Here is a 13,118-nt window from a genome sequence, read left to right on the forward strand (position 1 = left end):
AGATCCAACTTGCGGGGGGCCTATTAGAGATATTAAATAATATTACTTTATTTAGATTATTGTATAGCTATATTTAGACTTGTATAAGAATTTTAAATGCCCTTGATTAGAGTTATTTTCTAATTTTAAATTATTGTTTTCAAATTTTGTATGTAACATATGATTTTGTTAGTAACCTATTTATACTCTTCTTCGATAAATGAAAAATAAGCCATTATTTCATCAATTCTAAATTCTTATCATATCCACCATTTTTTAAATTCAACCATAGTCTAATTAGCCATACCCAATGATATGTGTGGATTTAGTTATGGATCCTTACTTTCTTTCTCTAGTGAGATGCACGACCAAATCTATGCTCGTGGGTCTGGCAGTGTATTCTCATTGTCCAATTATATTTAATCAATATTAGTATATATTTACCTATGCCCTTTTCACTATAAAGTTAAGAATTTAGAAAAATTCAACTAAAAGCTGTTAGGTCTGAAGACTTAAATTAGCATTATATGACAAATCAAAGGAAGATGACGTGGCAATGATGACTTGGCAAAAAAGAAAAGTGACTAGGATAATGACATGGCACTTAAGGAAGAAGTGGGCTAGAGGATCATGATGGAGATTATAAATAAAGAATTACCTCTTATTTGAAAAAGAATTATTTTTGGAAAAAAGATCAAGTTTAAAGGATCTCATAAAAAGGGTAAGTTTTATCTTAGGTATGATTTTATCTATCCTTGGTAAGATCCAGGATAATAAATCATATCTTTGGTAGACTCCTTTTATGGAAGATCTATTTTAAGGGAGGAATTATTCTTTGTTGAGAAAAGATCTTCAGAAGGCTACTTATTGGTAGAGCTATTCAAGGAGACTAATCATATATGAGAGATTGATTGAAGATCTAAAGATCCAAGCATGAATGATTGGATATCATGCTTAAAGATATTGAAGGCTAAACTTGGATGATAGGAGATCAAGTTTAGTAACAATATTTCCATGATTAAAACGAAGATCACATGAGAAGACCAAACTTGGACCAAGTTTAGAAAGAAGATTAGGAGATCTTCGGTGACCATCTTTGATGAGATGGTTGCGTGTGCCTTGGTAGGTGCGACCCTCGGGAGAAGGGCTTGCTGAAATGACGTAAGGAAAGAAGCAGTTGCAGGTATGAGGAGCTCGAGACGAGTCAACTGCTACGAAGTGAACTGAAGGAAACAGGAGGAATGAAGATGTCCCAAATTTGGTTACAACTGGCTAGAACTCAGTCATGTTCAGTAAGGAGGGCAGTGTTGCAACATCTAATTTTGGAAGGTGTCCAAGTTAGGAAGCTACGGGAAGTCTAAAAGAGGAAGATCTATTAGGGCATAGGTGCGTCTATATAAGATATCCTGCTTGTAGATTTAGGGTGAGCCACGAGTGAGAGACCCTTTGGTGAGAATTGATGAGAGTGGGCATCGGGCAATCTCAAGAGGACATTCTTTGTATTGAGTGAGTAAGGGAGTGTTGTATGCCTTATTCTATCACCTCTTTTAGCAGATTGTTTCTCCGGGCTTAGCCCCCTAGATGTAGGCAAAGTTGCGCTAAACTGGGTAGCCAACTTGTGTATCTTCTTTCTGTTGTATGATTGTGTGTATGTGTTTTAATTTCTTATGAGATTCACCGCTTACTCTATACATACTTATCCCTCCGAAACTAACAAAAGCAATCAAAACTATCAAGACCAAGAATAGATAACTAATAGATTGATAATTCACAACTCATGATGGAATTAATAGATATAAATATGTTTCAAATTTATTTTTAAATTTTAAAATGAACTACTCCGACCATCGCTAATAGAATTAGTAATGAACCTTTTAGAAAAAAATATTCATTTTTAATGTGGTTTCGAAAAGAAATTTTCATTTTTTTCATTTGATTCTTAAGTGAATTTAGCACCGGGTATGAAACGAAAAATAAAGTTATGCTTACATTGAATTTTTTTTCGTAATGGTCTATGTAAGAAATAAAGCAGAGGGGACTCAGTCGAGTTGAGGTGGGCACGGACCATCTGGCAACCGGCAAGCCGGGCCAACAACCCGTAACCGGCCCGTCATGGAGATGGGTCAGTTACGGGTTGGGCTAGCCCCACCCCGTGGCCCGCTGGGTTGGCGTGCCGGGTCAACCCGTCGGGCCAAACCCGGCTTAGAACTTGGTTGTAACTCAGCCCGGCCCGCCGAGCCCAACCCGTTTTTTGAATTTTGTGAATTTTTTCCTATTTTTGTCTGAATTTTTTGAATTTTTAATTATTTTTAATCGGGTGGGCCAACCCGGTCGGGCTCGTCAGATTGACCCGCCGGCCCACCCGCTGGGTAGCCCCGGCCCGCCGGGTCAACATGGAAGCCGGTCCGATTCCGGGTCCAGTTTTTTGTGACCCGAACCCGCCAGATTCGACGGGCCAACCCGGCCCGGCGGGTTCTACACCCAGTCTGGCCTGTCCGTGTTGGTGGGCCAATGAACCATAACCTGATGGGTCAGATCCACCGGGCCGGTTAATCGGCCTGTACCCACCTCAACCATGGAGTGGACAACTCAAAAGAATAAGATGTGCACGTCTGTCAACAAGATTTTTCACACCTGCAAGAGAGTTAATATTAGGATCTTTTACCTTGTATACTCGAAGCAATTAGAGCGGTTTTAACAATGACCTTTCATTTTTAATGATAAGACAAGCGAAATAATAAAAAAATAAAATAACAAGAAAATGAACTCATTTTTAAATCATTTTCCAATGTTAAACAGTGCCATGATGCAGGACATCCTCCTAAAATCTAGACATAAGACAAACATTTGCATAGGTTTCACAACCATTCCAAGCAATGGATACAAAATTAACTATTCCTCTGCTGTAAGAAAAATAAATTAGTTGACATAAGATCTTGTTATAAATTATTAAATTTTTTATTTGAAAAAAATTGAAATTACTTATCATCTCGTGTCCTGTCAAATATGATTTATAATAATTTTTTTATGATATTTACCACAATCTAAAATAATTTTGGCATTAAACTTCTGTTGAAATGTTTTTTTTTACTATATTTAAAACTCCTTTTGTAATCTACATCATTAAACATTAGTTGTAAATATAAAATATTTTTATTTTTAATGAAAAACTCATGATAATTTTATTTAAACTATTTCTACTAAAAACTTCTAATTCATTTATTAAAATCAACACATGGATAAAAAAACAATTTTAATAAAGATTAAAACATAAAAAAAATTATCTGATGGTGACAAATAAAAATTAAAAGAGACATAATGAGTAATTTCTCTATGTTTAGTAGTTGCAAGTCAAAATTATATAAACACAACAACTATATAAAATCATAAAGTAATAATAATCTAATAATATTAAATTAGAACTATATAATAACAATAAACATATAATTGTGACATGAAAATCACATAAAAACTAAAACAATATATTTTGATCCATCATATTATATATTAAAAATATTTAGATTGTATTACAGTAGTTCCTCTCCATACATATATATAATCCTTTTAGTCGACTCACTGCATAAATTCACATTATTGCTTAATATTCAAAATGTGAAATACCCTAAATAACAATTTTATTAAATACATTTTCACCAAATATTTTTTAAAAATTAAATATATATCAATATAACAAGCACAATGCCAAATAAGAAGAAGAAAAGTCATTCATTAAAATCTATAATCATCCATTCAAGATCAAGAAAACTTTATATAAAAAAAGAAAAAAACAAAGGAGTAAAAAAAATCAATCAAACCTCCTGCGTCTCCAAGCGGAAACAGAGAAAAGAGATCGATCCTGCCAACAAAGATGAAGAAAACCATTCTCTTCCCTGATCTTATAGCCTTCACACCCAAAGCCCTGCAACAACCTCCTGGCCTGCAACAACGTGTAGTACCCTAACGGCACACTACCAAACCCGGCCATCTCCATTCTGTGCACCCATTTCTCAAGCTTCTCATGTCTCTCCCTCCTCTCCACACCTTCACAAGCCACTATGTTCCTTATCTCCTCCCCCCACACCAGCTTCTCCACCTTCATCCTCTCCGCGGATGGCCTCGCCATCGTTGACTCTAAGCAATCAAACAACGCCGCGTAGTAGTTTAAGGATTCCATGAACCTTTCATTCATACTAAACCCATTATGGTTTGACTCTTGCTCAGTGACAACCATGACCTTTGGTGAGAGACCACAGAGCCATGACAAGAATCTCTCCATCTTCGGCGCAGGTGGAAGACCAAACGGAGACGAAGAAGCCGAATCAGGACTCATACTATAGCCATTAAGCAAAATGTCTTTCTCAAGTAACTCCCCAAGTGTTCCTTGACTCATTTGAACAATCCTATGGAACTGGGCGATGCTGCAAGAGTTCCTGGACGTGAGAAATGGAGTTCCCTTACGCGCGGCTGCGGCGTCATCATCGGAAGCGAGCAAACAATGGAGCTGAAGAACAGAAGAGATGGCGAGAGCTTCGCCAGTTTTGATCCGGACTAGGTTGGGGTCGAGGTTGTCGAGCCTGGATACGACCTGGTTGAACTGGAAAGGGATGTCGAGACGTTCGGCTTCTTCGGATAAGAGAACCGCAGTGTGGTCGAGGAGTTGTTTGTGTTCGTTAATGCCGGTGATTCGGAGGTGAGGAGGGCCTTCTTTGCGGTCTCTGAGGAGGTGGAGAAGGGGAACCCATTGGGCTGGGTCAGAGAAACTGAGGTCAATGATGTGGATCATCTTCTCGCCTTCCATGGTTTCCATGATGGCTTGGTTGGAGATCATGTAAGAGAGACGGAGGAAAGGGCAGAGGTCGAAAAAGTGGCGGCGGGCGGCGAGGGACTCGGCGGGAGTCGGAGGAGGAGGGTTGAGGACGATGTAGAAGCCACGCCAGGAGCTGAGGACTCGGAGAGCGAGGGCATGGGTGAAGCAGGACGCTATGCGTTGCACGGTGTCGCCCGTTGGGGAGGCGAGCATGGAGATGTGCTCGAGACATTGGTTAGTTTGGTCAAAGGAGTTGGCCGAGACTTGCTCGGCGCATCTGAGTAAGAGTTGGATCAAATAAATCCCGCGCTCGTCGGACTTGAGCTCGCGTGTAGACGGAGTACTGAATGGTGACCCCAAGGCCGACGTCGTGCTCGGAGAGATGGACATGTACTCGTGGGTCATCTCAAAGTTATTTCTCTAGAAAGAAAAAAAAAAACAAGAAGTGGTGACATGAGGTTAAGTTTGGGATGAAAAAGAGGAGGAAGGGTTGTACTTTGGGGATGAGATTGCGGTAGAGTGAAGGAGAGGGGGAGGTTTGGGAGGAGAAAAAGAGGTTTGAACCTGGATTTGGTGAGAGGCATGGGGACAAACGCGGAGTGCTTTGTCCTCATCGAATTGGTCTGCATGCTTGGGAGCGTGGGAGAATATGGAATTTGTGAGTGTGTGTGTCCTTGTAAGGAGCCTCTTCCATGCCATGCGTTACTCGTTTGTAATTTGTTGACAGCTAAGGGCCTATCTGGGAGGGGACGGTAAATAAGGTCATTATTATTATATATATAAATGAGAATATTTTCTTTTATTATGTATGCTTTTAAAGAAGTGGAAATTGTTAAAAAAAAAACCATAAGTTTGCAATATTGTCATAAAATACCCCTTAATTTGAAAATCCCTAAAAACCCTTTTTCTTTTAAACTCAATATTTTCCAAACCCCCAACATATGTAACGGTGGTTAACGGAGTTATTTTTAAATTTTATGGACGAAGTTGCCCTTGTATGGGAAGTCGTGGCACTACAACCATTTCAGCGGTTTGAGAGGAAGTGAGGGGTTTTTCTTAGAGGTCGTTTGGTTCGTAGTAATGATATATTACCACGTAACGAGATTACCGTGGTAATAAAATCGGGAATGTTATATGCCAGGAATATTATGGTAATTAATGATAACCATGTTTGGTTAGAAAATCATATTACATAGTAATCAACTTGGTAATATTTTAAATTTCCTATATTACCCTTGTGTCTACCATTTTATGCAAGTTTAAATTTAAAATAAAATAAATTCTTGGATTTAAAAATAAATTTTCGAAGATCAACATATTCCTAAAATAATGTTATTTAAATTTAATTTTTTTTCTAACAAATAAAGTATAAAAATTATTATTATTAAATAAAGGGCATATTTGTCCAAAAAATATTTCAGATTACCACCCACTTGGTAATCCAACATATCCACCTATTTTGGTGGTAATGGGATTACTAAGTTTTTTGGTAATCTTCGAAGGTTGGTAATCACAGATAACCATCAATATTACCATCACCATCAATCCAAACGTGGTAATCTTTTCAGATTACCACGTAACAGGCGATAATGTTTTCACATTACCACGAACCAAATGGCCCTTTAGGGTAACCCCAAGAGACGACTTTACTGGAGACATATACTTGTTTTTTCTCAACTCAGCTTTTCCCTTTCCGAAGTTGTCTCTACCGGTACATCCTCTGTAATTTCAGCTTTTTCCCTTTTCGACCGGTGTCTCGAAGGAGAAGTCCCACGTAAGTATTCGGCATTTTATCAGTTTGCAATCTAAGGTATTGATTAAGGGTTTTTTGTTAACTATTCTGTTATAAAGAAAAATTTTTCGGTTTTGTTTTGTGGTTCTGTTTTTAGGAAGATATTGAGGTTTGCAAGGGGATTTCTTCGCTGGGGTTTTATTAGTTTGCAGGAGATTTCTCGGCTAGGGTTTTGTTTTGTTTTACATTTTTGTTTGTGTACACGATCAAAATAGTTTTTCGATTGTTATGATTTGTGTAATGTTTATAATGTACGTTTCCCCTTTCATTTGTTATGGTTGCAGTTTTACAAATGAGGTTTACATTTAAAAAATGAGAGGTTACCATTTAAATTTTGTTGTCTCTGTTTAAGTATTATTCTCTTTATTTAAGAAAATAAGTCTCTGTTTAACAAGTGATATCTCTATTTAAATATTGAGAGGTTACCGTTTAAAACCTTATATTTCCACTTAAAAATTTGTGAATACTGCTGAATGTGTTTTTATTGTCGCAGGTTTGTGATTATGGTGGTCAACCTCGTTAATGGGCGATGCTACTTGATACTAGTAGTGGAGACCTTGGCTGAATTGAAAGTTCACATGACCCCTCGACACTAGGAGATCATCCGAAGGACACCGTTTGCAGCATTTACTAAGCTAAAAGTTGTATTCCAAGAGAGGACCCTTTCTTGATTCTCTATTGCAAAGGTATGATGGTCGCACCAATAAATTCAGGATCGGGGAAAGTCTGCTGAGTTTCAGGCCTGAAGATGTGGCCCTCATTTTTGGTTTGCGTTGCGATGGAGACGAAGTCGTGTTTCAGAAGAAAAAAACACGCTCAGCTTTCGGAGAGAGGTATTTATCAAAAACCTATGAGAGACACAGAGACTCCATCAAGAGCACTCTTGAGCAACTTGTTGAGACGAGGGGAGAAGAAGAAAATTTTTCCAAACTCCTAATGGTGTACCTTATGGGTACAATCCTCTTCCCAAATACCTCATGCTCGGTTCTGAACTGGATCATTGATTATGTCAATGATCTACCTGGCATGGGGTGATACGATGGGCGCAAGCGATGCACAAGTGGCTTATGGAGGACAATCCAAAAGCGGCGGCTCGAGTGCAAGCTAGATGCGCGGGGAAGAAGACCAATACAGGGTATATTAAGGTTTTCTCGGTCGGGCTGAACATCTGGTTTTACGAGCTGACAGGAATCAGAAAAAAAGTCCGTTTCAGCAAGACCCTAAGGATGTTGTGCTACGGTGAAAGTAGTTACTAGAAGAAAGCAACGATCACACGACAACTGGCTCTGTTTATGTCAACGCAGGAGGACGCATCTGACACGACTTTCTCTATGATCAGAGATGCCGCGCGCAAGCTGCAGGATGTTGACATTGTCATCCTCCCGATAATCACGAATGACCACTTCTATGTCGTGGTCCTTGACAATAACAAACAAGAATACAGGCATTATTCTTCATGCGAAAGTGTGGAGTACGACAAAGACACATTAGAAATGGTAAGTTCTTTGGTAAATAATCAGTATTCTAATCTCAAATTGTATATCTCGACAGCATAATCTATTCGACACGTGTATAGATATGGAGTTCGGCGAGACGGTGGCCACAAATTACCCACTAGTCCACGACATGGAAACCCCACGACAAAAAAGAGAAAGTATCGACTACGTCGTCTATGTCATGCGGTTTATCGAGCGGTTACTCAACGATGAAAAGTTATGGCTACCGCAAACAGACATCCCTTATCTGAGATTAAAGTATGTTGCCCGCATACTTAAGGAAGGGAGTGCAGCCGGCATCACTGAGAAAGGGGGGTCTTCGACTGCAGGGAAATAGAATTGCCATGATCTTGTTTGTTTTCAAATGTAATTCGATGATGTCGTTATAAATTTAAATTCAATTCATTGTTTTCGAAGAACATGACAAATTATTTTTCAATGTAAATTTACTAGTCTGTATACTTATGTAATTGACTTTTTGTTTTTGTTTAACTTTCAATTTTATTATTTAAATATCAGTGTTTAAATTTAAAATAAAGTCGTCTCTGTTTAAACAAACAACGTATGATAATATCTTAGAATACAGTAGTCTCTGTTTAAGCAAACACTATCTTTATTTAAATATATGTGTTACCTGTTAAAATAAGAGTTTCTCTGTTTAAATATTAAAAGTTGGGACACAATTAAGTTTGTTTCTTTTAAAAAATTTGTTTATTTACAATGCCTAGTCGGCGACAGTTTCATTGCAAGATCTGCGATTGTGACCGGAGCCGTGGCAGTGGCTGCAATGTAACTCGCGGACCTTAAACACTTACGACTCGATCCTCTTTCGTCTAGGACGCCCAGGTTGCCTTCTAGTCATAGGCGGTCGCAGATGCAGTTCACAATTTTCGTCCGTAGGCTTGTCATCATCAGGTATGGGGAATATAGCTTCCTTATACGCCAGTTTGTAATTGTCGACGGTGAAGTAGCCGCTAATAAATCGATGAACGTTGGTGTCTGTCTGCATTATGGCAGCGCAAGCGTGTTTGTACGGGATACCATAAACTTGCCATCTGCGACATGAGCATGTTCTGATGGCAAGATCTACAGAGTTGCTGCACTAGTCAATCACTTCATATTGATCATCGACACAACGATCAACACGAATATTTCGGCTATCCTCAACAATTATCTCTACCTTCGAATGTATGTCCGAGCATAAGTAGGTATCCCATTTGTTTGCTTGCTCACGGCAGTTGCATAACATGCGCATCAACTTGAACCTGTACAACGTAGAACACGAACATTTAAACAAGGTTAAGCAAAGACATTGATAATTAAACAGAAATACATTTTGTTAAATAGTGGGTGATGAGTGCGATCCGCAAGTGCACGGAGTCGTCAAGTAATACCTCTCGTGCGAGCACGAGAGGGTCGTATTCCCCAGGGCCCAAGGATCTACCCTTACTTCCTCTTCGCTTATTGTCTAGCCGCCATGATTCGAAAGGTTTCCCTAATCTATTAATTTAAATAAGATAACTACAAGTGGAGACTAAAAATACGGAGAGGGGTATAAAAATCGGGGAAAAGGCAGTCGCGGATCGCGGATTCCCTAGGGAGACTCTTGAAGTGCACGGGGATGTTAAGAATGTCATGCAATTGAAGGTTTGGACCTAGAGATTTCCTAGATTAGGTCAACCCGATGGTCACGGCCATTGACCCCTAATCCGGTATAAGTATTGACACAGAATTTCTTCGATCAAATCCTCATACGATTGCATTAACAAGTGGGGAAATCCCTAATTAGAGCGGAACACAACTTGGTCTAGCCCTAATGGTGGAGGGGTATAGAATACCCGATGGTCACGGGCGTGATTCGTACATGAATCCCTTCCAAACTTGGTGTGTCTAGTACAAAAGGCGATGGTCACGCTACCAAGTACAACCCTAGCGGTTGGTTTTACTGAGTTCTCATGTAAGCAACACATCAAATGCACCAAGAATTAATCTCAAAACACAACAATTGCAATAAACAAACTTAAATCATCCAAATACACAAGTTCACCCCAAGGTTCACCGGCATCCGGTGACCTTGGGGTCTACTCGTCCATACAAACAAATCCATGCAAACAACTACAAATGGCATAATAAAAACTGCCTCAAACAATGGAAGAAGGAAGACAAGCCAAGCTAGGTGGAAAGGCTTCCACGAACGCCGCAATGGGGGGCGGCTTCCCTCGCTCGTCTACAAACTCCCAAAGAAGAGATCGATGAAGATCTAGCCAAATCCGAGCTTCTCCCTTAGATTTCCCTTCTCCAAAAACATGTAATCTTGCCTCTCAAAAAGCTGGGTGAAAAATCGGCTTGAAGAACTCTCCCCAAAAAAACTCCTCTCCTTGCCCTAGAAGAAATCGACTTCTTATATACCCCGTCGGTCCATACGGGCTCCATGCGGGCGCATGGAGCCCGTGAAAGCTCCTGACCAAATGCCCAAAAACCTGCCGGTGCTACAGTGCTCAGCTATAGTGTTTTTGCTACGATACGTTTGATACAGTGTTTTTGCTACAGTAACCGAGCTTGAGAATTCCCAGCAAACCTCACGGGCATCCATGCGGGCGCATGGAGCCCGTGAAACTCCCAGCCAAATGGCGCGGCAAGAACAATGACACGCTACAGCGTCGCTCACGATGCCGCTATCGGTGCCGTGACCCCAAAAAAATGCCGTTTTTGATGTCGAATTCATCCGATTTGCATTTTTTTGAGCATTGTTTGACTCATTTAAGACCCTGCAACATCGAAATAACCAATTTAGACATAAAAGCGGGCATCAATTCGTTAACATATTCACAAAAGATACAAGATTAATACATATAAAATACATACATTTAGGCGTTTATCAAATATCCCCACACCTAAGCGTTTGCTTGTCCCCAAGCAAACACACATGAAAGAATAAGGGCAAAATGATAAACGGCTAAATGTATGACCTCAAGCTCAAATAGTGAAGAACCCCACAGGCACAGATGAAATGAATTCAAGAAAATGAGTTGTACAATAACCGACTCAGTAGAGATAGTCATGATTCCTTTAGAGTGCTTTCCCGTGAGTGTGTGTATGCTTCATCCCTCGCTCTCCCCATTCACACCACATTCAATGACTACCGGTGTTAGAAATGTTAAAGACACCCTCAATAGTAGGTCAAGAGTCCTTCGGTCCACATTCAACACTTTAGTATCTAAGTGAATGCATGATTGAGTCCAGGAGAACAAATACTTCTCTTTCTTTGTTTTTTCATCATTTCTTTTTTTCTCTTTTTTTTTTCATTTCATTTTTTTTTTCGAGTCCGGCTAACGTAGACTGCACAAAATATTTTATAATCTTTCAGAAGGATGCACATGCTGATTAGGCACAAGAGCCACCCAACCTACTTGATTACGGTCTACATAGGCGCATTCGTGCTAAATTAGCGGAGGAATCTTGACATAGACTCTTTTTAAAGATAACAAATATATACATGTCTCTTGAGCACCTTCATGCAAAACTTCACTTAGGGATAAAGCAAAATGAACAAAAGAACCAAAATCTCTTAAAAGACCATTGAGGGATGAATTTACCATTCTAACACTTTAAATCAAAGCAGTGGGTTAGCGAGGTCAAACGAGGTAGAAACACTGTGTCAAAGCTGTGAAGAAAGCACTAGAAAGAAAAAAACACGACTTCCTTATAGCACAAATAACCTTACAACTCATTACTATCATTCATTCAAGCCAGGAGGTTCCTAACAATATATCATAGCTATCACTGGTGAAGTAAGCATGCAAATAACCCATCCCCACACCTAGAATCGTACATTGCCCTCAATGTACACTAATCAGCAGAACATGGTGGAGAATCCATAATAAGTAAATGATAGAGTGACTGCCCCAATTGTTTGATGAAGAGTGTTCAGTGAAAGTGCAGTCATTGCCAACAAAGGGTAAAGGAGAAGAGGCAACAATCCGTGAGAAGTCCCTATGTTGTGGTAAGGCAAAGGATGGCACTCCACTTGATGCCGCATCGTGTCGTGACCGTTTTGATAAAACTCGCTTGATTGGCATACCTATACCACAAAAACAAGTGATCAAACCGATATTTTTATGAATACAATCATAGGAGGTAACTAGAACATCATGGAATCAAGGAAAAATTGAAAACACAACAATTTTAATGTGAAGAATGAAAATTTCAGCCATTGCTACAGTAACTCACGAAAAAAATTTTGCAAGAGTTTCTCCTACACATCAAGCTTCCCAAAATTTACAAATGAAGGAAAAACTCAAAGAATTGGACAACCACCACATCATAACAACCAAATATAACATTCAAGCATCAAAAATAGAATGAAAACACAATGAAACCCAAGTTTGTAGCAAAACCTAGAATTAGAGCTTGAGGCTTGAGGTGATGAGATCCGGCGAAAAGGTTGATAAAACTTCGATTAAAACCCAAGAGCAAGTTTGCAAGATGGAGGAGAGGTGATTAGAGAAGAAAAAACTAGAAAAAATGGTGAAGAAATGAGGTAGAGTGAAGGAGAGATGAGAGGAAAACAAGAGGAGAAGAAGGGGAAGAGAGGAAGAGAGAAAGGGGGGCAAAGCCCCTTTAATGGGCAGCCCAGCCTATGCGGGTCCCATGCGGGCGCATGGTGCCCGCATGGGCTCAGAAAAATCCAACTGAAGGCTCACGGGCGCCCATGCGGGCGCATGGCGCCTGTGAGCCCCAGCCCGCTGGGCAGCCGTGAGGCCGAGGCCCTCACAGGCGCCCATGCGGGCGCATGGCGCCCGTGAGCCTCTCAGCCCACGCGCACGAGCACCCCGCGAGGGGTTCCATGCGGCCGCAAGGAGGGCCACAAGGCCCCGGAACATGCCACAAGCGTCCATACGGGCCGTATACAGCCCGTATGGACCTGGAAAATTGAAAAATTGGCATGGTTCCTCTTGCAAACTCAATAAAATACGAATTACAACCTCATGAACGCCGAAATAACGATGAAACACAACTAAATGATACTAATTCAAGTCCAAAG

General features: G+C 40.1%; 1 protein-coding gene across 1 annotated transcript; it reads right to left on the reverse strand.

Moving 5' to 3' along the window:
• Positions 1 to 3,686: 3,686 nt before the first annotated feature.
• On the reverse strand, positions 3,687 to 5,523 carry LOC120264566 (scarecrow-like protein 3). The gene has a single exon (XM_039272388.1). The coding sequence runs from the start codon at positions 5,189 to 5,191 to the stop codon at positions 3,785 to 3,787; it is 1,407 nt and encodes a 468-aa protein (XP_039128322.1). The 5' UTR covers positions 5,192 to 5,523; the 3' UTR covers positions 3,687 to 3,784.
• Between the last annotated feature and the right edge of the window lie 7,595 nt (positions 5,524 to 13,118).

This window comes from Dioscorea cayenensis, chromosome 7, assembly GCF_009730915.1.
Source record: "Dioscorea cayenensis subsp. rotundata cultivar TDr96_F1 chromosome 7, TDr96_F1_v2_PseudoChromosome.rev07_lg8_w22 25.fasta, whole genome shotgun sequence".
In the NCBI taxonomy this organism is placed as follows: domain Eukaryota; kingdom Viridiplantae; phylum Streptophyta; class Magnoliopsida; order Dioscoreales; family Dioscoreaceae; genus Dioscorea; species Dioscorea cayenensis.

Bases quoted from the DNA above. Each gene is read 5' to 3' on its own strand.
- LOC120264566 (XM_039272388.1), bottom strand. From the start codon at position 5,191: ATGACCCACGAGTACATGTCCATCTCTCCGAGCACGACGTCGGCCTTG.